The 26,398-nt window shown below is 39.5% G+C and overlaps 3 protein-coding genes across 4 annotated transcripts in view; all 3 read left to right on the forward strand.

The window, feature by feature from the left end:
• The first annotated feature begins 16,361 nt into the window (after positions 1 to 16,361).
• ZC3H11A (zinc finger CCCH-type containing 11A) overlaps positions 16,362 to 26,398 on the forward strand; it is a 44,150-nt gene continuing 34,113 nt past the window's right edge. Inside the window, exon 1 of one of the 2 annotated variants that reach the window (XM_070767741.1) lies at positions 16,362 to 16,493. The gene's annotated coding sequence lies outside the window, so the exon portion shown is untranslated. Of the gene's footprint in view, positions 16,494 to 23,669; positions 23,846 to 26,398 lie in introns of those variants that run through there. The other variant, XM_019976162.2, reaches the window with a different exon arrangement.
• On the forward strand, positions 17,196 to 23,846 carry ZBED6 (zinc finger BED-type containing 6). The gene is made up of 2 exons (XM_019976161.2): positions 17,196 to 22,447; positions 23,786 to 23,846. The coding sequence occupies exon 1, from the start codon at positions 18,251 to 18,253 to the stop codon at positions 21,191 to 21,193; it is 2,943 nt and encodes a 980-aa protein (XP_019831720.2). The 5' UTR covers positions 17,196 to 18,250; the 3' UTR covers positions 21,194 to 22,447; positions 23,786 to 23,846.
• LOC139176295 (uncharacterized) lies at positions 22,898 to 23,846 on the forward strand. Its single transcript, XM_070767742.1, has one exon. It carries the CDS (start codon positions 22,898 to 22,900, stop codon positions 22,994 to 22,996), a length of 99 nt encoding a protein of 32 aa, XP_070623843.1. The 3' UTR covers positions 22,997 to 23,846.

The following is a 26,398-nucleotide window of genomic DNA, read 5'->3' on the forward strand; positions in this document are numbered from 1 at the left end:
GTGACACGTATGTATAGTAAAATAACATTTGAATCAGTACACACACACACACAAAAATGTCTCCATTCCATCTCAGGACATCCAGCTCATTTCTCTTCAATTAACCACCATAAATACCTTCCTCCAGAGAATTTTCTGTGCATAAGCAAGTGTGTATGTGTGTGTTATTTAGATTATAGGTGCAATTTGGAAAGAGAAATTCTGTGGTGAGGAGAGATTCTGTTTGGAAGGGAGACTAAAGAGAGGAAAAGATGGAGAGGTAGTAAAAGCAATAAAGAGGCTGTGGCAGCAATCTGGAAAATGAGCAGTAAGTGACAAAGGCTCAAACTAAGCAGAAGCAATGGGAATGGAAAAGAAAAAGGAAGATTCAAGAGATATTTAAGGGGAACTTCTCTGGTGGCCCAGTGGTTAAGAATCTGCCTTCCAATGCAGGGGATGTGGGTTCACCAATCCCAGGTTGGGATCCACGTTCCATGGGGAAAGCCCATGTGCCAAAACTAAGACCCAACATAGCTAAATAAATAAAAAAAAAATTTTTTAAGAGATAATTAAGGGATTTCCTTGGTGGTCCAGTGGTTAAGAATCCACCTTCCAATGTAGGGGAGGCAGATTCCATCCCTGGTTGGGGAACTAAGATCCCACATGCCGCAGGCAATTATTGAGCCTGCGTTCCACAACTAAAGAGAAGCCCACACACGGAAACAAAGAGCCTGTGCCCAGCAATTAAGAGCCAATGCAGCCAAATTTTAAAAGAGAGAGAGAGAGATTTAGGAGGTTAAATTGATAGGATTTCCTAAGTATTTGAATATGGGAGGTGAGAAAAGAGAAAAGTCTTCATTGGTTTCCAAATTTCTGACTTCAGTAACCGGGTGGATGGGGAGTGGCACCATCCACTAAGACAAGGACTTCAGGAGGAAGAATAGATGTTGGAGACAAGAAGATGATTTCAGTTTTTGTTTGGCATTTAAAGTGCCTCTGTAACATCTAAGCAAAGATTCCTAAAGCCAATTAGAGAGAGATCTGGGTCAGAGATACAGATCCTGGAGTCACCACATCTAATTAATTCATAGTCAAAGCCAAGGCAATGAATGAAATAACACATGGAGACAATACAGAGTGAGAAAAGATGGGAGTTGAGGACTGAATCCTACGGAATATCAACTAAACGAGAGATAGTGAAGAAACCTACAAAGGAACTAGAAACCAGGCAGCCAGAGAATTTGGAAGGAAATTGAGATAAGATTTTGTCCTTTAAACCAGGGCAGGAGGAGTTTAAAGAAAGAGAAAATGTTGAGTGAGGCCAAATGATTGCATCATGATTAGGAGTTGGACAGACCCAGGTGTAAATCCTAGCTTTCCCAGTTACCAGCAATGACACCTTGGACACACACCAAACTTTATAAGCATTTGCAAAAAAAGATGAATAATATTACTTACCTAATAGAGTCATTTGTTTTTGTTGTTCAGGCGCTTATTTGTGTCTGACTCTTTGCGACCCTATGGACTGCAGCACGCCATATTTCCCTGTCTTCACCATCACCCGGAGTTTGTTCAAACTCACGTTCACTGAGTTGGTGATTCCATCCAACCATTTCATCTTCTGTCATCCCCTTCTCCTCCTGCCGTCAATCTTTCCCATCATCAGGGTCTTTTCCAGTGAGTCAGTTCTTCCCATCAGATGGCCAAAGTATTGGAGTTTCAGCTTCGGCATCAGTCCTTCCAATGAATATTTGGGGTTCATTTCCTTTAGGATTGAGTGGTTTGATCTCCTTGCAGTCCAAGGGACTCTGAAAGGTCTTCTCCAACAACACAGTTTGAAAGCATCAATTCTTCAGTGCTCAGCTTTCTTTATGGTCCAACTCTCATATCTATACTTGAACACTGGAAAAACCATAGCATTGACTAACATGGACCTTTGTTGGCAAAGTAATGTCTCTGCTTTTTAATATGCTGTCTAGGTTTGTCATAGCTTTTCTTCCAAGGAGCAAGTGTTTTTTAATTTCATGGCTGCAGTCACTGTCCACAGTGATTTTGGAGCCCAAGAAAATAAAGTCTGTCACTGTTTCCATTGTTTCCCCATCTATTTGCTATGAAGTGATGGAACTGGATGCCATGATCTTAGTTTTCTGAATGTTGAGTTTTAAGCCAGCTTTTTCACTCTCCTCTTTCACCTTCATCAAGAGGCTAGTTCCTTTTCACTTTCTGCAATTAGGGTGGTGTCATCTGCATATCTGAAGTTATTGATATTTCTCCCTGCAATCTCAATTCCAGCTTGTACTTCATCCATCCTGGCATTTCACATGATGTACTCTGCATATAAGTTAAATAAGCAGATGACAACACACAGCCTTGATGTACTCCTTTTCCAATTTTGAACCAGTCCGTTGTTCCATTCCTGGTTCTAAATGTTGCTTCTTGACCTGCATACAGTTTTCTCAGGAGGCAGGTCAGGTGGTCTGGTATTCCCATCTCTTTAAGAATTTTCCACAGTTTGTCATGATCCACATAGTAAAAAGCTTTGGTCAATGAAATTGAAGTAGATGTTTTTCTGGAATTCTCTTCTTTTTCTATAATCAAATCTTGCTTTTTCTAGAATATAAATCTTGCTTTTTCTATAAACAGATGTTGGCAATTTTATCTCTGGATCCTCTGCCTCTTCTAAATCCAGCTTGTACATCTGGAACTTCTTAGTTCACATACTGTTGAAGCCTATCTTGAAGTATTTTGAGTATGACTTTGCTAGCATGTGAAATGAGTGCAATTGTGCGACAGTTTGAAATTCTTTGACATTGCCCTTCTTTGGGACTGGAATGAAAACTGACTTTTTCCAGTCCTGTGGCCACTGCTGAGTTTTCCAAATTTGCTGACATATTGAATGCAGTGCTTTAATAGCATTAACTTTTAGGATTTCCAATAGCTCAGCTGGAATTCCATCACCCCCACTAGCTTTGTAGTGATTCATCCTAAGGCCCACTTGACTTCTCATTCCAGGATGTCTCATTCTATACAACCACTATTGTGGCTATCCAAGTCACGATGGCAAGAATACACAGAAGAACTGTACAAAAAAGATCTTCACGACCCAGATAATCACGATGTTGTGATCACTCACCTAGAGCCAGACATCCTGGAATGTGAAGTCAAGTGGGCCTTAGAAAGCATGACTACGAACAAAGCTAGTGGAGGTGATGGAATTCCAGTTGAGCTCTTTCAAATCCTGAAAGATGATGCTGTGAAAGTGCTGCACTCAATATGCCAGCAAATTTGGAAAACTCAGCAGTGGCCACAGGACTGGAAAAGGTCAGTTTGCATTCCAATCCCAAAGAAAGGCAGTGCCAAAGAGTGCTCAAACTACCGCACAACTGCACTCATCTCACACGCTAGTAAAGTAATGCTCAAAATTCTCCAAGCCAGGCTTCAGCAATATGTGAATCGTGAACTTCCAGATGTTCAAGCTGGTTTTAGAAAAGGCAGAGGAACCAGAAAACAAATTACTAACATCCACTGGATCATGGAAAAAGCAAAAGAGTTCCAGAAAAACATCTACTTCTGTTTTATTGACTATGCCAAAGCCTTTGACTGTGTGGATCACAATAAACTGTGGAAAATTATTAAAGACATGGGAATACCAGACCACCTGACCTGCCTCTTGAGAAATTTGTATGCAGGTCAGGAAGCAACAGTTAGAACTGGACACGGAACAACAGACTGGTTCCAAATAGGAAAAGGAGTATGTCGAGGCTGTATATTGTCACCCTGCTTATTTAACTTATATGCAGAGTACATCATGAGAAACACTGGACTGGAAAAAACACAAGCTGGAATCAAGATTGCCGGGAGAAATATCAATAACCTCAGATATGCAGATGACACCACCCTTATGGCAGAAAGTGAAGAGGAACTCAAAAGCCTCTTGATGAAAGTGAAAGTAGAGAGTGAAAAAGTTGGCTTAAAGCTCAACATTCAGAAAACGAAGATCATGGCATCTGGTCCCATCACTTCATGGGAAATAGATGGGGAAACAGTGGAAACAGTGTCAGACTTTATTTTTGGGGGGCTCCAAAATCACTGCAGATGGTGACTGTAGCCATGAAATTAAAAGACGCTTACTCCTTGGAAGGAAAGTTATGACGAACCTAGATAGCATATTCAAAGGCAGAGATTACTTTGCCAACAAAGGTCCATCTAGTCAAGGCTATGGTTTTTCCTGTGGTCATGTATGGATGTGAGAGTTGGACTGTGAAGAAAGCTGAGCGCTGAAGAATTGATGCCTTTGAACTGTGGTGTTGGAGAAGACTCTTGAGAGTCCTTTGGACTGCAAGGAGATCCAACCAGTCCATTATAAAGGAGATCAGCCCTGGGATTTCTTTGGAAGGAATGATGCTAAAGCTGAAAGTCCAGTATTTTGGCCACCTCATGTGAAGAGTTGACTCATTGGAAAAGACTGATGCTGGGAGGGATTGGGGGCAGGAGGAGAAGGGGACAACAGAGGATGAGATGGCTGGATGGCATGACTGACTCGATGGACGTGAGTCTGAGTGAACTCCGGGAGTTGGTGATGGACAGGGAGGCCTGGCATGCTGTGATTCATGGGGTCACAAAGAGTCGGACACGACTGAGCGACTGAATTGAACTGACCTGAACTGAAGTCATTAGTATCTTTTGTACAGTTCTTCTGTGTATTCTTGCCACCTCTTCTTAATCTTCTGCTTCTGTTAGGTCCCTACCATTGCTGTCCTTTATTGTGCCCATCTTTGCATGAAATGTTCCTTTGGTATCTCTAATTTTCTTGAAGAGATCTCCAGTCTTTCCCATTCTGTTGTTTTCCTCTATTTCTTTGCATTGATCACTGAGGAAGGCTTTCTTGTCGCTCCTTGCTATTCTTTGGAACTCTGCGTTCAAATGGGTATATCTTTCCTCTTATCCTTTGCCTTTCACTTCTCTTCTTTTCTCAGCTATTTGTAAGGCCTCCTCAAATAACTTTTTTTTTTTTTTTTTGCATTTCTTTTTCTTGGGGATGGTCTTGATCACTGCCTCCTGTACAATGTCATGAATCTCCATCCATAGTTCTTCAGGCACTGCATCAGATCTAATCCCTTGAATCTATTTGTCACTTCCACTGTATAATTGTAAGGAATTTGATTTAAGTCATACCTGAATGGCCTAATGGTTTTCCCTACTTTCTTCCATTTAAGTCTGAATTTTGAATAAGGAGTTCATGATCTGAGCCACAGTCAGCTCCCAGTCTTTTTTTCACTGACTGTATAGAGCTTCTCCATCTTTGGCTGCAAAGAATATAATCAATCTGATTTCGGTATTGACCATCTGGTGATGTCCATGTGTAGAGCTGTCTCTTGTGTTGTTGGAAGTGGGTGTTTCCTATAACCAGTGTGTTCTCTTGGCAAAACTTTGTGATTAAATTGGATAATGTATACAAAACTGTTAGTACAGTGCCTGATATACAATAAACTCATTAAATGCCTATTTCTAATAAGAAGAAAAATAAACACTGAAAGAAATTTATTCAGTTTAAAACTAATGACTCTATCACAGTAATTTCAGAGAATCCATGCAGATATAAATCCAAATTAAGTATACTGAGGAGTATATGAGAGGAGAAAAAGGATTGAAGGAATTCGATATTGAAGATAAAATGATAAAACAGGTGTTTCAGAGGGAAGCAAGGAATTGAGCATAATGTTCCCTTACACCCCCACCAAAGACTTTTCAGAAAATAGAATGTATATATTATTAGGCTTTGGGGGACAACTTGCTCTTGTTCTTTAGTTGCCAACTCTTTCACAACCCCCTGACTGTCTGTAGCCCACCAAGGTTCTCTATCCATGGGAATTTCCAGGCAAGAGTACTGGAGGGGAACAACTTAGAGAGGGACAAATTAAAAATATAAGACATAACTTGGGTTGGAAAAATTAATATTGTTAAATGGCCATTCTGCCGAAGGCAATCTACAGATTAGGTGAGATCCCTGTCAAATTACCCTTGACATTTTCCACAGAACTAGAACCAATAATCATAAAATTTATATGGACCCAAGAAACACCCAGAAGTGCCAAAGCAATCCTGAAGAAGAATAAAACTGGAGGCAGAAACCTCACAGACCTCAGACAATACTGCAGAGCGACGGTAAGCAAAGCAGTGCGGTATTGACACAGAAACAGACAAATGGATTAAAGGAACAGGATGAGAGCCCAGCAACAAAGCCACACGCCTGCACTCAAGTAAGCTTCTACAGAGGAGGCAAGGGTATACAGTGGAAAGAAGACAGTCTCTTCACCAAGCGATGTTTGCAAAGCTGGACATTTGCATGGGAATCAATGAAGTGGTAACATACCCTCACACCATACACAAAAATAAACCCAAAATGGCTTAAAGACATGATACCATAAAACTCCTAGAAGAGAGCATAGGCAAAACATTCTGACATAAATCATATCAATGTTTTCTTAGGTCAGTCTCCCAAGGAAAGAAATAAAAGCAAAAGTAAACAAATGGAAACTAATCAAATTTGCAAGTTTTGCACAGAAGGGAAACCATAAACACAACAAAAAGACAACATACAGACTGGGAGAAAATATTTGCAAATGATGCAAGTGATAACGGCTTAATTCCCAAAACATACAAACAACCCATACAACTCAATAACAAAAAAGCAAACAACCCAATTGAAAAGTGTGCAGAAGACCAAAACAGACATTTACCCAAAGAAGACACAAACAATCAATAGGCCCATTACTACGTGCTGCATCACTTATGTCCGACTCTTTGCAACCCTAGGGACTACAGCCTGCCAGGCTCCTCTGTCCATGGGATTCTCCAGGCAAGAATACCGGAGTGAGTTGCCACGCCCTTCTTCAGGGGACCTTCCCAACCTAGGGATTGAACCCGTTTCTCTTATGTCTCTGGCATTGGCAAGTGGGTTCTTTACCACTAGCACCATCTAGGAAGCAATAGGCACATTAGGAGATACTTAACATCTCTAATTATTGGAGAAATGCAAATCAGAATGACAGTGAGTCAGAAATTACAGTCAGACCATATCACACTGGTCAGAATGGCTATCATTAAAAAGTCCACAAATAACCAATGCTGGTGAGGGTGTGGAGAAAAGGGAACTCTTCTACACTGTTGGTGGGAATTTAAGTTGCAGCCACTATGGAAAACAGCATGCAGGGTCATTAAAAAACTCAAAATAGAATTGCCATATGATCCAGCAATCCCACTGCTGGGCATATATCTGGAGAAAATTATAATTTGAAAAAGTACATGGACCCCAATGTTCATAGCAGTACTATTTACAATAGCCAAGACATGGAAACATCTTAAATGTCCATTGACAGACGAGTGGATAAAAAGATTGTGTGTGTGTGTGTGTGTGTGTGTGTGTGTGTGTGTTGGAATACCACTCAACCATAAAAAAGAATGAAATAATACCATTTGCAGCAACATGGATGAAACTAGAGATTATCACACTGAAGTGAAACAAGTTACAAAAAGAAAGACAAATACTGTGTGATATCACTCATATATGGAATCTAAAATACGACACAAATGAAATTATTTATGAAATAGAAACAAACTCACAAACATAAAAAACAAACTTACAGTTACCAAAGAGAAAAGAGGGTAGAGGAGGGGTAAATCAGCAATTTCAGATTAGCAGATACAGACTACTATGTACAAAATGGGTAAACAGCAAGTCCTACTGCACAGCACAGGGAGCTATACTCAACATCCTGTGATAAACTGCAGTGGAGAAGAACATGAAAAAGAGTATGTATGTATACGTGTAACAAACTCTTTGCTGTACTCTAGAAATGAAAACAACATTGTAAATCAACTATAGTTCAATAATTTTTTTTTAAAATACAAGACACAAGAGGTGGCCATGAGTAAGGTCAATACGGGACCACTCCTTGATACTCCCATTGACTCTTATTGCCATTACTCCTGCTGAACATTACCCCTAGTTTAGGCTTTATGAAACACAAGTCTGCAAATATCACGTCCTCGGCTTTGTTGTCCCTGTTTCAAAGCTATCAAGGAATTCCTGTGGTCCAAGGAATATTATTGAAATGTCTTCCCAACATTCAAGGCCCTCCATAATCTTGCTATGTCTACAATGCTATATGTATACAATCCCTATAATCTGTAGACTTCCCCAGCTGAATTTCTCTCCTAGCTCCTTCAGGGATCCCCTTAACAATGTCTTCACTTACCGCTTGCTCTGTCCTAATTGAAGGTCAGCTTATACCTCCAGAAAGTCTTTCCTGGAATACTACACTTTTCAATGATCCCCTCTTCCTTTCTAACTCTCCTAGAACTACAGTGACAAGCCAGGCCACGAAGTGAGTTTTTTCTTTGTTTCATTTTAAGCAGTGTAATTAGAAGTTTTCACATAAAAATCTGAATTTTTGGCTTCTTTTGAAAAATCAGGCCTTCTCTCCTGGCAAGTCTGGACTGGAGTTGAATGTAAAGTGGGCCCGTCATCTAGGGTGTGCATTCTTAAGTTTTATTTTTATACCTGGCTCATCACTCTCATACACACTTGTGCCTGACTCATGTAAACATTTGAGTTTGTAAACCCAAGTCTAAACTGTAGCCGGACACTTGGTGTACAGTTCAGTTCAGTTCAGTCGCTCAGTCGTGTCTGATTCTTTGCAACCCCATGAATCGTAGCACGCCAGGCCTCCCTGTCCATCACCAACTCCAGGAGTTCACCCAGACCCAACGCCCATCGAGTCAGTGATGCCATCCAGCCATCCCATCCTCTGTCGTCCCCTTCTCCTCCTGCCCCCAATCCCTCCCAGCATCAGAGTCTTTTCCAATGAGTCAACTCTTCGCATGAGGTGGCCAAAGTACTGGAGTTTCAGCTTTAGCATCATTCCTTCCAAAGAAATCCCAGGGCTGATCTCCTTTATGATGGACTGGTTGGATCTCCTTGCAGTCCAAGGGACTCTCAAGAGTCTTTGCCAACACCACAGTTCAAAAGCATCAATTCTTTGGCGCTTAGCCTTCTTCACAGTCCAACTCTCACATCCATACATGACCACAGGAAAAACCATAGCCTTGATTAGACAGACCTTTTTTGGCAAAGTAATGTCTCTGGTTTTGAATATGCTATCTAGGTTGGTCATAACTTTACTTCCAAGGAGTAAGCGTCTTTTAATTTCATGGCTACAGTCACCATCTGCAGTGATTTTGGAGCCCAAAAAAATAAAGTCTGACACTGTTTCCATTGTTTCCCCATCTATTTCCCATGAAGTGATGGGACAGGATGCCATGATCTTCGTTTTCTGAATGTTGAGCTTTAAGCCAACTTTTTCACTCTCTACTTTCACTTTCATCAAGAGGCTTTTGAGTTCCTCTTCACTTTCTGCCATAAGGGTGGTGTCATCTCCATATCTGAGGTTATTGATATTTCTCCCGGCAATCTTGATTCCAGCTTGTGTTTCTTCCAGTCTAGCGTTTCTCATGATATACTCTGCATGTAAGTTAAATAAACAGGGTGACAATATACAGCCTCGACGTACTCCTTTTCCTATTTGGAACCAGTCTGTTGTTCCGTGTCCAGTTCTAACTGTTGCTTCCTGACCTGCATACAAATTTCTCAAGAGGCAGATCAGGTGGTCTGGTATTCCCATGTCTTGAAGAATTTTCCACAGTTTCTTGTGATCCACACAGTCAAAGGCTTTCGCATAGTCAATAAAGCAGAAATAGATGTTTTTCTGGAACTCTTTTGCTTTTTCCATGATCCAGTGGATGTTGGTAATTTGATCTCTGGTTCCTCTGCCTTTTCTAAAACCAGCTTGAACATTAGGAAGTTCACGGTTTACATATTGCTGAAGCCTGGGCTGGAGAATTTTGAGCATTACTTTACTAGCGTGTGAGATGAGTGCAATTGTGCGGTAGTTTGAGCATTCTTTGGCATTGCCTTTCTTTGGGATTGGAATGCAAACTGACCTTTTCCAGTCCTATGTCCACTGCTGAGTTTTCCAAATTTGCTGGCATATTGAGTGCAGCATCTTTACATTTCTCATGTTTCCTGGAAAAGTTCCACATGGAACTTTTATGCCTACTTGGGATTCCCCACAATGCCTAGCACAGCAACCTAAACATAGAATATTTTGTATAAGATAAATGGGGTCCCATCACTTCATGGGAAATAGATGGGGAAACAGTGGAAACAGTGTCAGACTTTATTTTGGGGGGCTCCAAAATCACTGCAGATGGTGATTCCATCTGCATTTAATTCCATAAAGTTAAAAGACGCTTACTCCTTGGAAGGAAAGTTATGACCAACCTAGACAGCACATTAAAAAGCAGAGACATTACTTTGCCAACAAAGGTCTGTACAGGCAAGGTTATGGTTTTTCCAGTGGTCATGTATGGATGTGAGATTTGGACTGTAAAGAAAGCTGAGCACCAAAGAATTGATGCTTTTGAACTGTTGTGTTTGAGAAGACTCCTGAGAGTCCCTTAGACTGCAAGGAGGTCCAACCAGTCCATCCTAAAGGAGACCAGTCTTGGGTGTTCATTGGAAGGACTGATGCTGAGGCTGAAACTCCAGTACTTTGGCCACCTCATGTGAAGAGTTGACTCATTGGAAAACACCCTGATGCTGGGAGGGATTGGGGGCAGGAGGAGAAGGGGACGACAGAGGATGAGATGGCTGGATGGCATCACTGACTCGATGGACATGAGTTTGAGTGTACTCCGGGAGTTGTTGATGGACAGGGAGGCCTGGCGTGCTGTGATTCATGGGGTCGCAAAGAGTCGGACACGACTGAGCGACTGAACTGAACTGAACTAACTGAAATGGGAATGAGAACCTAATCTGCCTTTTCTTAACTAACCCATCACCCAACAAAACTACAGTTATCCCATTTCAAAAATAAATTCCAAGGAAAAAATTCTGTACGTGGAAACAAGAAAGCACTGAGAGTGAGGAGGGGAAGGCAGTCCTAGAAACGTTGATTTCAGTGATACCAGCTCTGTCTTGCAGCTGGAGCAAGAGGTTTGAAATTTATCCGTTGCAGTTAGCAGATATTTGTGACTCTTATCAAGGCTTCAGGCTAGGAGACTCTGTTGATTCTTATTTCCTCACTCAGGTCAGATGGTTGAGACTCAAAGGCGGGAAGAAAAAGAGCAAGGATGATGGATAGTGGTGATCAGAACTGCTTATATGGTAGTTCCTCTCCCACTTTATTCTCTAATGTGGGAAATACAAACAGAGGGCTATTGCCAACTTGTACAGCGTACAGAGTTGATTAGAGCTTCAGGGGAGGGACAGGCCATGATTTGAATCCTGATCGTATGATGCCACAGTCAACACATCCTAACACTATGCCAAGAAAGGAGGATTTGCCATGAAGTTAACAAACTTTAACCTTCAGGACCACTTCCTTGCACAACCCCTTTTCAAGGCTCTGGGCAAGGCCTTAGCAATGTGCTCATACGATCATTATAAAATTCTATAAGTAAAGTATTCTCATAGCAATGATTAAGATCCCTGTATCCTTTCACTCAGACTCTCTCTCCAATACCTTCCCCCTGTTAGACATTTCTGGGATCTGCTAAGAGGAAGTTGAGTTGGGATACAAATATTTTGAATTGTATTTATGTGGTATACAGTCATTTTCACTTAGAGTCATTGCCACACATGTAAATGTAGAAATGGCTCTCAAGAATGTCTCTATTACCTGCTATGTAGACTCATTTGGCGTTATGGCCCATAGTTGTAGGACCAGAGGTCACATCTTGATATAAGTGGCATGTAGATTGTGGAGGAGAGACAGGTTTGAAAGTTATGCAATCAGAAGTTAATTTTTGGAAAAATCTTCCAATCATCACATGTGAAAAATTTCTAATGGAGGATTCAGTTATCATTAACACATGATACAATAGCAAGCATTCAAGATAATAAGCTCTGTCTCCTGTTATTCATATCCCACTCCCCTCCCACATTATGTCAGTATTGATCAATAAAATACAGAAGAGGTGGTGGCATGTCACTTCCAAGGCTAGGTCAGGATACCCATTGCAGCTTACACCTTCTGTCTCAGTCTCCCTCTTTCTCGCCTTCTTTCTCTCTCTCTCAGGAAGGAGCCAGAAGCCCATAAGATGAGCTGCCTGGTGGAGTGGTCCATATGGTAAGAAACTGAGGTCCCCTGTTAACAGTTACATGAGAGAATTTTGAAATGGATCCTCTAGCCTCAGTCAAGTCTTCAGATGACTTGTAGAGATGGCTGACAAATCAATCACCACTTTATGAGAAAACCTGAGCCAGAACCACCCAGCTAAACTGCTCCTGAATTAGTGACCCACAGAAGCCATGGGGTGATAAATGTTTGTTGTTTTAAGTCAGTAAATTTAGGGATAACATATATAGCAATAGATAACTAATATATCTACCAAAAAGGACTCTTCTCTCTTGGCTAAGAATATATTAAATAATTCAATATTAACTCTACAAAGTTTTAGTGCTTATATATGTAAGAAACTTGATAGAAGTTTCCCTAAATTTGACAACAATCTAAAATTGTCACCAATTTCACCAGTAAGTTATGAAATACACTTTTCTAAACTATCATGGATAAAAACTATTTTTATTAAAAATGCCAGCGTGAGGGCTCCCTGGTGGCACAGTAGATGAGAGTCTACCTGCCGATGCAGGCAACAGGTGGATTTCTGGTCCAGGAAGATTCTACATGCTGTAGAGCAACTGAGTCCGAGCATCACAATTACTGAGCCCGCGCTCCAGAGCCCGCGAGCCACAACTCCCGAGCCTGCGTGCTGCACCCACTGCAGCCCAGGCGCCTAGAACCTGTGCTCCGCAACAAGAAGAGCCACCGCAGCAAGAAGCCCGCGCACGGCAACGGAGAGTAGCCCCCACTGGTGGCAAATAGAGAAAGCCCCTGTGCAGCAAGGAAGACTCAGCCAGCCAAAAAAATAAAATAAAATGCCAGAGGGAAGACCGGTCTACTTTTACACTCTTTATAGAAGATATTTTAATACTTTTTTTTATAAAAAGAAGATACTTTTAATCGAAGATATTACAAAATTGTCATATGAAAAGACAAAGACTATGTAGCTAAACATATAGAAAAATCTATTATAGAAGATTATAGAGTCTATTGGTTAAAAAATGACTTTTTTAGTTTGTAGTGTATATGGTTTAAGATCATTTTTATATGCAGTTTATTGTTCCTCGTCTAAATAAATGTTCACTTTTATTTTATTCTTTTTTTGGCTGTGCTGGGTGTTCATTGCTACGAGGTCGTGTCTCTAGCTGTGGCAACTGGGGGGCTACTCTCATTGCAGTGTCTTCTCTTCTTGTGGAGCACACGCTATAGGGCGTGAGGGCTTCAGTAGTTGCTGCACGTGGGCTCAGTAACCATGGTTCCTGGGCTCTAGAGCATGGGCTCAATAGTTGTGGTGTACATACCTACTTACTCTGCTGTATGTGGGCTCTTCCTGGATCAGGGATCGAACCTGTGCCTCCTGCATTGGCAGGCAGATTCTTTACCACTGAGCCACCAGGGAAGCCCCAAATAATCACTTTTTAATCTAATTTTCTCACAGTTGTGTCCAACTCTGAACAGTCCAAATCCCATGGACTGTGACTGTTCATGGAATCCTCTAGGCCAGAATACTGGAACGCATAGCCTTTCCCTTCTCCAGGGGATCTTCCCAACCCAGGGATCAAACCCAGGTCTCCCACATTGCAGGCCACATTGCAGGCAGATTCTTTACCAGCTGAGCTACAAGGGAAGCCCAAGAATACCGGAGTGGGTAGCCTATCCCTTCTCCAGGGGATCTTCCCAACCCAGGAATCGAACCCTGGTCTCCTGCATTGCAGGCGGATCCTTTACCAACTGAGCTATCAGGGAAGCCCAGAGGGCTAGGCTACAAAACCTTTGCTCTGACACTGGACACCGTAAAATGTTTCATCAATTATTTACTAAAGAGGTCTTTATTTACTAAAGAGGTCTAAAAATTGAATTTCATTTAGAATCAAGCGGGGTGGGGTGTGAGTAGAGAAAATCTGGCATTGTGCCTTTGGTCTAGATAATTTAACTCTTTTTAACAAACCAAGAGCAAGCCCACATTCACCCCCTGGGAATTCTGTTTGTATATATGGAGTTGGGTGGGGGGTTCTCACCTGGACTTCAGAGGATCTCCTAACTGGTTCTCCCTCTTTCTAATTGCCCTAGCCTTAAACTTCTGACCCCTTCAGTGTCCCTAATACTCCATTATTTTTCCTTCCCGCTTTGGGAAAAACTAAATAATCATGATTATTTCCATCAAAAAGGAACTAGGGCAGTTTACTGCAAAAGCGACTTACTGTGTTACCAGAGCTGCTAAAAAAGAATATGGTAGGCCTCTAAGAATTGATGACCATTAAAAGATAAAGCTATATTGTAAAGGGGGGTGGGGTGGGGTGAGGGTGGGGGAAGCAAGTTGCAAAACAATATGCATAGTTGTAGCCTGTTCTTATCCTAAAATTACTATATTTCATTCATTCTAAGATACACACACATACTATCAAATTTTAACATCTCTGATCAATGGTCTATCAGAGTTTAATTGGCAGTTTTTTCTCTTAGAGGTCTAGAAAATAAAATACATAATCAATGATACCTTAGATTTGATGAAATACAACAATTGTTAAAGAACAAAACTTGAACTAAATAAGTTTAAAGATGAAATTTACTTTATTCAACGATTCATGAACCAGACAGAAGACAAATAGAAGGACAGAGTTGTACAAAATGGAAGTTTTGCTAAGAGGAAATAGAAGCTTTTTTACAGGCAGAAAGAGGGTAGGACAAGGAAGTTTAAAGTGGATTATTTGGGGAAGTTTACCTTTCCTTTGAAAGGTGGGTGGAATCTTAGTAGGCAGATTGCCTCACTAGTGCAGACCAGGACATTTCAGACTGATTGGTTTAAAATGTCTCACTCTTGGGAGAGGCCAAAACTACCTTAGGTATTAGGTCTTGGTGGTGCTTAGCATAAGTGACCCCATTTGGGGGCTCCTGCTTCTTTTTTAACACTGTATATAGCACACTAATCAGACCAGGATGCATCTTGAAAGCCCTAGTCTGGAAAACCCTTCAGCTGTTTAGAAAGCCTTCTATTAAACTGAAAAACCCTAGGTGTTGAGGCACAAACAGAAACTGGTTACCAAGAACCTGCTTGTAGGGCTGGTTGACATGGCAATCAGAGGATTGTCATGTAAGGGAGTGATTGGGGCTGGAATTCTAATGTGGCTTCTCACTTTGAAAGCAGATAAACGTCCAAGTGTGAAGAGACTCAACACCCTTCTGACCTGATTCATGCCCAGTCCTGGACTGGCTGGGACTCTCACATTAAGCTGGTAGCTGAAGGAACAAGACCGAGAGGAAATAAAAGGTGCCTGGAGTCTCAACTGCTTTACCATCAAAGGGTATCCTTTCTTAACAGCAGGACTGTATCCTTTATCCAAGTTCAGTAGAATGTTATCCTAAGCAAGTTCTGTTGAGCTTATAACCCTAGGGGGATCTTGGGTTCCTACTATATTAGTGTAATATATTCAAATGTATTCGCATACAAAAAAGTTAGAATACAGGATAAATTAATGAGAGATTATTTCTCAGGAATGAGATTAATAGAGATCTAAACTTTGTACTTTTATATTTCCCTATTATTACCTTTAAAAAAAACTCACTTAAATTATACCTTTATAATCGAAGAAAAAAGGTAAAGATATTCCATTGGGAAAATAAGGTTAATAATAATTAAGTGGGTAAGCAACGGATGTATTTCCTTTTCATATCTTAACCCTCAACTTTCTAATGAGCATGAATTGTTTTTTCCAATACGAAAATTTGTTTTAAAAAATAAAACTCCCTTCAAACACATTTCACTTCTGCAAATAAAAATAAAAGCACAAATTCTTCAACATCGCAGGAAAAAATTGTTTATTTCTAAATCAAATTTACACAGGATTTGGATTTATTCATTAAGCAAACACTGGTGAGAATAAACTGAGTGCCTACTGTCGGCTTAAAGAAAACTCTCGCGGCTTTCTCGCTTATTATGTCAATTTGATTTTAAAAATCTGTTTTTAATAAAAGACAGTTTCAAGAAACCTGTAACTTTGTAAAACTTCTAAAAGATAAGGGATGCTGCGGCTTAGCGCCTCCCGTCTCACGTGACCCTCCCAAACGGGGAAGCCATCTTAAGCATCGCCTCATAGAGGAAACTACATCTCCCAGAATCCTTACGGCTTGCGTCGTGCTGGCACTTTTACTGGCAGGGTCTTAGAGCTGAGCCTGTAGCCGGGCGCCATCTTTGACTCTGGCAGTCTTGGATTTCTGCTGGTGTTGCTGCTGAGAAGACGGCGGGCGGCAGCGGCTAAGAAAGAAGAAAGACGTGGCAGCAAGCGGGAGTCGGGGATAGTGTCGACGGTTCGGTAAAGTTTCTGTTCTCTGGTAACTAAACCCGTTTTTTTGCTTCCCGGGTGGCTTGGGGCCGGGGAGGTGGGGGAGAGGGCGAGGGGAGTGGCCGTGGCCTCCCCTCGCCCCTGGGTCGCGGCCTAGCCCGGAAAGTCAGAGCGGGTCCTTAGGTTTTGCGGTAACGACCCACTCCTCCACCTTCCAGCGGCCGCCGTCGCCAGGGTGGGCTGGGAGCCCCAGGTTCCCGCTTCCAGTTCCCGTCCACCCTGCCCCCACCCCGCCCCCGCCTCACTTCCCCCACCCCCACGGCGCCTGCTCCTTTCCCAACCTTCTTCCCCTCCCCCACATCCGGTGTTGGCGAAACTGGGATCCTGGAGCAGCCCCTGGAAACAGACTTGTTACCCTCCTCCAGAGGAGAACTGATACTAAATCGGTTTCTTCGGGGGCGAGAGTTTCCCTAGTTTAGCGGACCCCTGCTGCGTAAATCGGATTGAGTGCTAGGAGCTGATTTTACCTACTCTCATTCCTCTCTAGGGCCCCACTACTTGGGAGATTTTCTCAAACTCCACACACAGAAAGCCACCGACCTTATTCCGGTATCCTACACCCCTTCCGTACTTTAATTACACTTCCCACCCCCAGCCCTCAGCATCGGAATCAAGAACAACAGGGACACTTCCGTTCTCCTTGTGGGATTGATGAAACCGTAATGAAGAACACCCCCTAAACTCCCATAATCGGTGCGGATTCCTATGGGGAAGGCTCATATTGTTGACATCTTCCAGCCCTTGGTTCTGGACCTTGAGAAGGAGGCTGAACTAGTGATAGCGATGTTTTTTAGGGTAAATGTGTATAGGTACTGGGGGAAGGGGAGGGATCAACCAAGAAGGCATGAGAATGGTTTAAAGCTAGTATTTCATTTTTTGCTGCTTATATAGAGTCAAACTTAGGAGTTACTCGTTTATAGGCTGTACAGCTTCTCCAGTCTAAACATGTCTGAAAACCAAGCATGGATTAACTCTTGATACAAAAAATAAATTGAAAAATCGCTTGTGAGTAAAATTTTAAAGTTTTACTCTCAAAGCTTTTTTTTTTTTTTTTTTGCTGCCCATATTTTTAAAAGAACTGTGTTACTGTTACTGTTTTAGAGTTGAAAGGGCTCAAATAGCATTTTGCTGTTAATGACCAGTATGTGGAGTCTGATTTAACTTTCCAGAATTGACGTTTTGAGTTATATTGCCAAATTGCAGCCCTAAGTGGTGAATGTTGAATGATGCACTATGTTTTTGTTTAAATGAAATTTACGGAAAATAATTAAGTTCATATAGAATTAGGGGAAATTGATGTTGCTATCCTGAGGCAGCATTAAAAAATACATATTTTAAAAGCTGAAGACATTTCAAGGAGGTTTAGTTTTTGTTGAAAGAGAAAGAACATGGACCTGAGATTTAAAAGACCTGGTTTCTAGCTGCTACTTATCAACTTTATTACACTGGGAAAGTGGGTCTCCGTTCTTTTTCTATAAACATGAATAAATTGGACTATTTGAATTCAGAACTCAAAAAGTTGGAAGGGATCTTAAAGCCCTCTATGAAAAAGTTTGGGAATGTTCTCCATTGCTGTCATTTTTCCTCCAAAAATAACCTGGCTTGGAAGTCATTGGTCCAAAGGGAATTTGACTCCCCATAGAAATTGGAGAAAAGGTAATGCAAGTAGAGAGGAACAGCTGTGTATATGTTTGAGGAGTAAACTCACTAACAGATTCTGGTACGAATTTTGGAGACTTAAAAAGGATGAGTGTATGTACCTTAAGTGTACCAGTTTCCTCACTTTCTCCTGGTAGAAGATGTAGCACTTTTAGTGGTGCTGGGATTCTGGGGTGTGTTCCTGTTACTTCTAATACAGATGAAGAAGATGTGGTAGAGGGCAAGATGGTAGCAGAAGGAATGGATAAAGAGGCAGAATTGCCCACTAAAAAGAAAAGAAAGAAGGGTTTGCGAATTAAGGGGAAAAGGCGGCGAAAGAAACTGATCCTTGCGAAAAAGTTTAGTAAGGATTTGGTATCTGGGAGGCCAGTTGCAGATGCCCCTACTTTGTTAGCTTCTAGTGCCCCTGAGCAGGATGAAGAAAGTCTGTTTGAAAGCAATATAGAAAAACAGATCTATTTACCGAGTACCAGAGCCAAGACCTCCATTGTGTGGCACTTCTTTCATGTGGACCCGCAGTATACCTGGAGGGCTATTTGTAACCTCTGTGAAAAAAGTGTTAGTAGGGGTAAACCAGGCAGCCATCTCGGGACATCTACTCTTCAACGACATCTGCAGGCAAGGCATTCACCTCACTGGACAAGGGCCAACAAATTTGGAGTTACAAGTGGAGAGGAGGATTTTACTTTGGATGCACCTTTATCTCCCTCTTCTGCTGGAAGCAGTGGAAGCTTTGAATATATCCCTGCTGATCCATTAGATAATGGAATGGGTAAGAAACGTGATAAATCAGTATCTGATGCCCTGAGGGCACAAAGAGGGAGATTTCTCATTAAAAGTAACATTGTCAAGCATGCCTTAATTCCTGGAACAAGAGCCAAGACATCTGCAGTTTGGAATTTTTTCTATACTGATCCTCAGCACATCTCAAGAGCTGTGTGTAATATATGTAAACGAAGTGTGAGCCGGGGTAGGCCAGGTTCTCACCTAGGAACTTCAACACTTCAACGACACCTGCAGGCCACTCATCCCATCCATTGGGCAGTTGCCAACAAAGACAGTGGTGCAGTTGGAAATGGATTAGATGAAGCTGAAACTGAGAGAAATGATCTCTTGAGTGACAGTTTGCATGGAGAGAGGTCTGCAGGCAGCCAAGATGTAGCAGCTGAGCACCTTAGTGACTCTGATTCAGATGAACCTCCTGTATTAGAGGTTGAAAATAGAAGATCTGAGAGTCCTACTCCTGTTGCAGAGCAAGACACTCAAATGCATGCACAAGAGCAAGAAACAGCATACTGTGAAAATTCAACCCCAAGTCAAATAAGTCAGGCAATTATTCAAATGATTGTGGAAGATATGCATCCTTACAACTATTTCTCAACCCCAGCCTTTCAGAGGTTCCTGCAGATTGTGGCCCCTGACTATAGGTTACCGTCTGAAACTTTCTTTTTCACTAAGGCTGTACCTCGATTATATGATTCTGTCAGAGAAAAAATTTTCTTAACTTTGGAGAATGTTCAGACTCAAAAGATCCACCTGACTGTGGACATATGGACCCATGACCCATCCACTGACTATTTCATTGTGACTGTACACTGGGTCTCTTTGGAAACTACACCTTCTTTCAATAATGGCAGGATCCCCAACTTTAGAAGGTGGGCAGTTCTTTGTGTAACAGGTTTAGCCAAAAACTGTTTGATAACCAACATTTTACAAGAATTAAATGACCAGATTGGTCTGTGGCTTTCTCCTAATTTCCTCATCCCTAGCTTCATTGTTTCTGACAGTTCTTCTAATGTAGTACACGCAGTCAAAGATGGCGGTTTTACCCACGTACCATGCTTCCTGCGTTGTTTAAATATAGTCATTCAGGACTTTTTCTGTGAGCACAAAAGCATTGAGAACATGTTAGTGGCTGCCAGGAAAACCTGTCATCATTTTAGTCATTCGGTCAAGGCCCGTCAGATACTGCAAGAGTTTCAAAATGATCACCAACTTCCATGGAAAAATTTAAAACAAGATGAAGCTGGCCATTGGATTTCTACCTTTTATATGTTAAAATGGCTCTTGGAGCATTGCTACTCAGTTCACCATAGTCTTGGTAGAGCCAGTGGAGTTGTGCTCACCTCCCTTCAGTGGACTCTAATGACATATGTTTGTGATATTCTTAAACCATTTGAGGAGGCCACCCAGAAAGTGAGTGTGAAGACCATAGGATTGAATCAGGTGCTACCCCTCATCCATCATCTACTCCTTTCCCTGCAGAAACTCAGAGAAGATTTTCAAGTTAGAGGTATTACTCAGGCCCTCAATCTGGTAGACAGTTTATCTCTGAAACTTGAAACTGACACCCTACTAAGTGCCATGCTCAAATCCAAGCCCTGTATCTTGGCTACTTTGTTAGATCCTTGCTTTAAAAACAGTTTGGGAGACTTTTTTCCTCAAGGTGCTGATTTGGAAACTTACAAGCAGATCCTTGCAGAAGAAGTTTGTAACTATATGGAATCTTCACCAGAGGTCTCCCATATTGCAACTTCAGAAGGTTCTGGCCCCTCAGCTATAGTAGGAGCTGATTCATTTACCTCATCTATAAGAGAAGGCACCTCCATTTCAGGATCTGTTGATTGTTCAGCTGCAGATAATGTTGCCATTGGAGGCAAAAGCTTCATGTTTCCTTCTGCTATGGCAGTGGTGGATGAATACTTCAAAGAGAAGTATTCAGAGATCTCAGGGGGTGATGACCCTTTGTTTTATTGGCAGAAGAAGGTGAACATATGGCCAGCTTTGACCCAAGTTGCCATTCAGTATCTGAGCTGCCCCATGTGTAGTTGGCAATCTGAATGTGTCTTTACTGCAAATAGCCACTTCCATCCAAAGCAGATCATGAGCCTGGACTTTGATAATATAGAACAGCTGATGTTTCTGAAAATGAACTTGAAAAATGTTAACTATGATTATTCTGCATTGGTTCTAAGCTGGGATCCTGAGAATGAAGTTATTCAAAGCAATGAAAAAGAAATATTACCTTAATTTCTTTTTCCTTTCTCCATTTAAAATGGGCAACTTATTGCTATGTTAGTGTATCCTAATTGCTATAATTGTTATATGTAGTTATACTAATTATTCTTTATGCACTATCTGGGGAAACCTGAAAACAGAGAAAGGGCAGAAAATTCCTCAGAGGTAATACAGTATCGACAAAGTGAAGATTAAAGATTTCATAGTAGTAATTCAGTAAGCTATCACCTGAAATTTTGTTTGTACCAATTGAGAGGGCAAAAGAGATATTTTAATTAGAAAAATATAGTGCAGCATTGAAAGGCCTTAGGCTATTTCTGGCTGGTAGATTGAACTAGTAATTGGTTTTAAATTAAAATTTCTCTCAACTTGGGAAGGTTGATTGCTGTGAAACCAATAAAATAGAGAAAAGGCAGGACTGTATAGTCCATGGGTTCGCAAAGTCAGATGGAGCTGAGCGACTTTACTTTCATACTAAACTGATATATCTCCCCTCCCCCCCACCAGTATTTTTCTATTTCTTTAAAAACCCTGATTCATACTTACAGCTTGGCAAAAACAAAAGTTGACAAAATTGTTTTATACTTTGGAATTTCTAATTGCCTCCTCATACTGGTCAATTTTACAATTTCAACTTAAGCGTGATAGAGTTGCCCTTTATATTTAAGATTGGTTCTATATAAAATGGAAACATTAGAAAACAATTAGGAAAAAATACTTTTAGTCTTTGAATTGCCCTATTTAACTTTTATTGTAAATACAATAAAAGATTATATAGGTAGTTTTATATAATTTATGGGTAAATGACAAAAAATTTACAGAATTGGAGAAGATTAAATGGGAATAGAAATGAAAGCCCCATGAGCATACTGTGACAAAACCAGTATCCGTTTCCCAAAGAATGTTTGAGTTTAAGTGATCGTAAATGTCTTCTTAAAAATTACACTGAATGACCCATAATACTGTATTCTTAACTGTGAGATTATTTTGGCCTTAACTCTTACTTCAAAATAAGCAGTCAGTATTTTCATGTGTTAGTAATCATTGCCTCACTGGTAAAATGAAAGAATTGATCTCAGTTGATCTTGTCCCTTTCCACTCGGAGAGTATGTTTTTGTGATCGAGTGGGAGGCCAGTTATGATGACTTTTAGTAAAAGTTTCAGACCAAATAACTAATGTAAGATCCCAATTTTTCCTTTTTTTCATTTTAGATTTGGGGATATTCCCTGCCCAAAAATTTCCTGGAAAATTGACTAGTATTAAGTGTGAGTAAAAGGTGTCCACTTTTTTTAAAGTTTTGATTTTAGTTTTGTCTTGGATAGTATTTGGCAAGATTTAGCCTAGAAATTATGTAGTATTTATTACATGAGAATCAAATTGCTTTGTTACTGGGCTGGTTTCAAAATCTAGAACTCATTTCTATGTATCAAAATCGCTCTTCATTTTTGTTTTTTTTTGAAATTCTTAAATGGTAAATGTACCATTGTGAAATGAAATTTGAACTCCCAAAGTTTACCCTTTTACTAAATGGAGTAAATGGATAATTACAAAGTCTTTAGTTGTAGCCATCACTAGTAAAGAATTTGGAACTAGATTGCATAAGCCTTTGCAGGGCCACTATTGAATGTCATGCCAGTGACACTGGTGTTGTAAAAGAAGAAAAAAAATCTTCCCTTAGATAGAAACTTCCTGTATTTTGACAGTGCCAGTTCAGGATGGCTATAATGCTGCTCTGCCTTCTACAGCTTGCTGCACCACTCTGTAGTTACTCTGTAACTATACATTTCTATCTTTTTTGGTTAAACACTCCCTGAAGATGATAAAAGATGATGTGACAATATACATACATCCATATTATACACATTGATATATGTGTAAGGATTTCCCTTCATTTTTATTTTGTCGGCTGGGCAAAATTTAGTGTAACATTAAAATACTTCATGATACTTTGGTATAAGAGGAAATTCACTATTTTTATAATGACCCAAATTTAAAGGCTTTTGTAGTGTATTTTAAAAGGGAAAACTTACCCAGATGTTTTATTTCTACACATTTGTGTACGTGTGTGTGTGTTTATAAGCCAGTTAGTATATATGTATATGTATATTATACATAAAACACTATATTTTTACATACAAGTATGTTTTTATTATACAGATAATAAAGATGGGGGAAGGTTTCTGTTTTTTTCTTAATAGGTGAAGAAATCTTGAAGACCAGAAATTGGATCTTATTGAATTTTGGTGTTTTTTTTTTTTTTTTTAATTTTTTCTTTCTTTTTTCTTTTTAAATTAATTGTTCGGCTATGGAAGATTGATCTTTTTTCTTTTTAATAATCCTTTGAATCTCAAGTTCATTTTTATATGAACTCTTTTTTTGTTGTTTTTTTTTTGTTTGTTTTTGAGGAGATAACTAACCCTAGCTGTCTCCAGTTTGACAAAGGTTATTTGAATGGACTTAAACTCTCAGTAGTTGAGAGATATTTTAAAAACACATCCTGTGTTTGAATTGTGGCTGAGAGGTTTCCTTGGCAATGTGAGGAGGAAAATTCTTTCTGCCTCATTATTATTAATTCATGGATTGAGTGTTGGTTCGACCTACAGGCGTAATAAATTGGAACTCAGTGAAGACCCAGACATTCCTGTTGAGATCAACCAGCTAATGTAAGTGTGGAAATGGGTTTGTTTTTTTTTTTTAATCATTAAAGGGGTAAACATTTTTGTAATTTACAGCATAATTTTCCTGAACCAGTAAGAAATCAAAAAGGTAGTTGTCAACACATTATTTTTTTCTTGTAATTGTTTACAAGTTTTGGGGTTTTTTGATAGAAATATCACTACCCCTTCTTTTTTTCTTGATAATATGTACTTATAATAAAAGTAAAAACAATACAGACAAGGTGGATTCTTCCTGTAATTCTGCCTCCTCAGAGAAAACCACCATGAACAGTTCATCATGGCATAGTTCCGTGTCCATACTCAGAGCTTTGCCTCACCTCTTTTTAATGACTGTGTTTGTTGCTTTATAAAAATGGATATGCAATAATTTAATATATCCTTCATTGATGGACATTTGAGTTTTTACCATTGAAAACAAAAATAGCCCCTAAAAACAGCTATATATATATATATATACACACACACACACACATATATGTGAACTATTTCTTTGAACCAGTTCTTAAATGTGAATTTGTAGAATTGTTATAATTCTCTAAGGAGGTTATACCAATTTACTGTATTAGTGAAGTCTTTTTGATTTTTAAAAGTTCTTAACACACCCCTTTTAGTGAAGGTATTAATCCTTGGCCATGTTGCTGATCTTCTGCTGTACGAAGGGTTTTCATTTTATGTAGTCACGTCTATGAGTTTTGTCTTGGTTTGTAACTTTGGTATCATGTTTAGGACAGGTTTTTTTCATCCTGAGCTTACTAAAAAAAAAAAAAACAAACCCATTCATTTCTTCCCAGTACTTAAGTGTTTACATATTTTATATTAAAATGTAATCTAAGGATTGTAGTTACATGACATTGCCTGTCTTCCTCGCCTTAACCATTGTCAAAAATGCTTTTTAGCTCCTCATAGTTATGAATTCAGAATCTTTCTTACATGGTCCTTTTAGTGAGTTACAGCGTCTTTGTCATCCTTGCTTTTGTTCTCCTGAAACCTTTTTTGTATGATATAGAATTTATTTTTTTCAAATGGATGGCTAATTTTTTTGTTGTTGTTAATTTCAAATGCCACTTTTTCCAGAAATTGCCTGAATTCTGTTTATCTTGTACTCATTCATTTGCCAATATTACATTTAAATGTTATATTTCTCACCTGTGGTAATTACAGGAAGCCCAGGGCCCTCTCATTCTTCTTAAGATTTTCTTAGTTACTCTAAGTAATTTTGCAGTCTGTCAGGTTCCAATAATAAAGTATCATTGAGATTTTGAATTGAATTGTATTCAATCTACTTAAGATATTTAGGGGAAAAGTAAACTTCTTTAAGCCTCTACTCCATTATCTCTCCATTATCCAGGTCTTCTTGTGCCTTAGTAGTTTAATAGTTTTGGTTTTGTTTCTAATTTGATGGGGTCTTTTATATTTCTTTGTTTTCTTCCTATATATTTTAGTTTTATGGTGACTAGGACTCTTGTTATCATCTGAATGATTGTTGTTGGAACATAAGAAATTTACTGATTTTAAAAAATATGTTAGTTTTTAAAATTTATTTAATTGATTGTTAGATTGTATAGTTTGCAAGCCTGTAATCTACAGATACTAAATTTTTTGCTTCATCCTTTCTAATCTTGGTACTTTTTTCCCTTATTGCATGCATTGAACTCTGAAACGGTGTTGGACGGTAGTACAGACAGGCTTTTTTTTCCCTTGAGTGATTTACTTGTAATGTTTTACCATGTCACATATGATGATAGTTTCTGATCAATTAGTACACTTATGCTAAGAAGGTTCCTTGTAATTTACAGAGTTTTTATTGGGAATAGATGTTTGTAGCTTCTTTTAAAAAGCCATTTTAACTTTTAAAAAACTACAGTTTTAAATATTTTTTCACCATTTTTCTGTTCTTGAAATCTTAAGATACTGCAGAGTTTCCTTTTTTAACCCCTGTTTATTCTAGTAATGAATTTCCTAATGTTAAACCATTCTTAGTTCTGGAATAAACCTTCTTTGATCATGTTTTGTTACTCTATTGATATACTATATGGTTCAGTTTATTTAGGATTTATCAGCTGTATCATAAATCAGACACCCCCAAGTAGTTGCTTTAAAACTTTTTAAAAAAATAATGAGAAAATGCCTTTTCATTGTTTTGTTCTTTTTCTATTTATTTTTTCTAATTTTTTTTTCTGAAGTTAGACCGCTTCCTTTAGTAATTTTTAAAAGAATATGTGGAGTACATATATGATACATATTTTATGAGACTTTCTAAAACTTTCTTCCCAGTCCTGAGCTTTTCTTGAAATGTAATTTGAAAAGCTCAATCTAGAGTAATAATATCACCTTTAAATTCTGGATATTTTGTCTTTTGAAATTTTAGAGATTCAAATAATGTGTCAGATGTCAAGTCTGATTTTCTTTCCTTTGTTTTCAGTCTGCTTTTTCCTAGAAGTCTGTATAATTCTGCTTTACCATTGGAATTCAAAAATTTCACCATTATATATATGGTATATGGTGAAGTAGTGATGTCTTTAAAGAACATTTCTGCTT

The sequence above is a fragment of the Bos indicus genome, chromosome 16 (assembly GCF_029378745.1).
Source record: "Bos indicus isolate NIAB-ARS_2022 breed Sahiwal x Tharparkar chromosome 16, NIAB-ARS_B.indTharparkar_mat_pri_1.0, whole genome shotgun sequence".
In the NCBI taxonomy this organism is placed as follows: Eukaryota; Metazoa; Chordata; class Mammalia; order Artiodactyla; family Bovidae; genus Bos; species Bos indicus.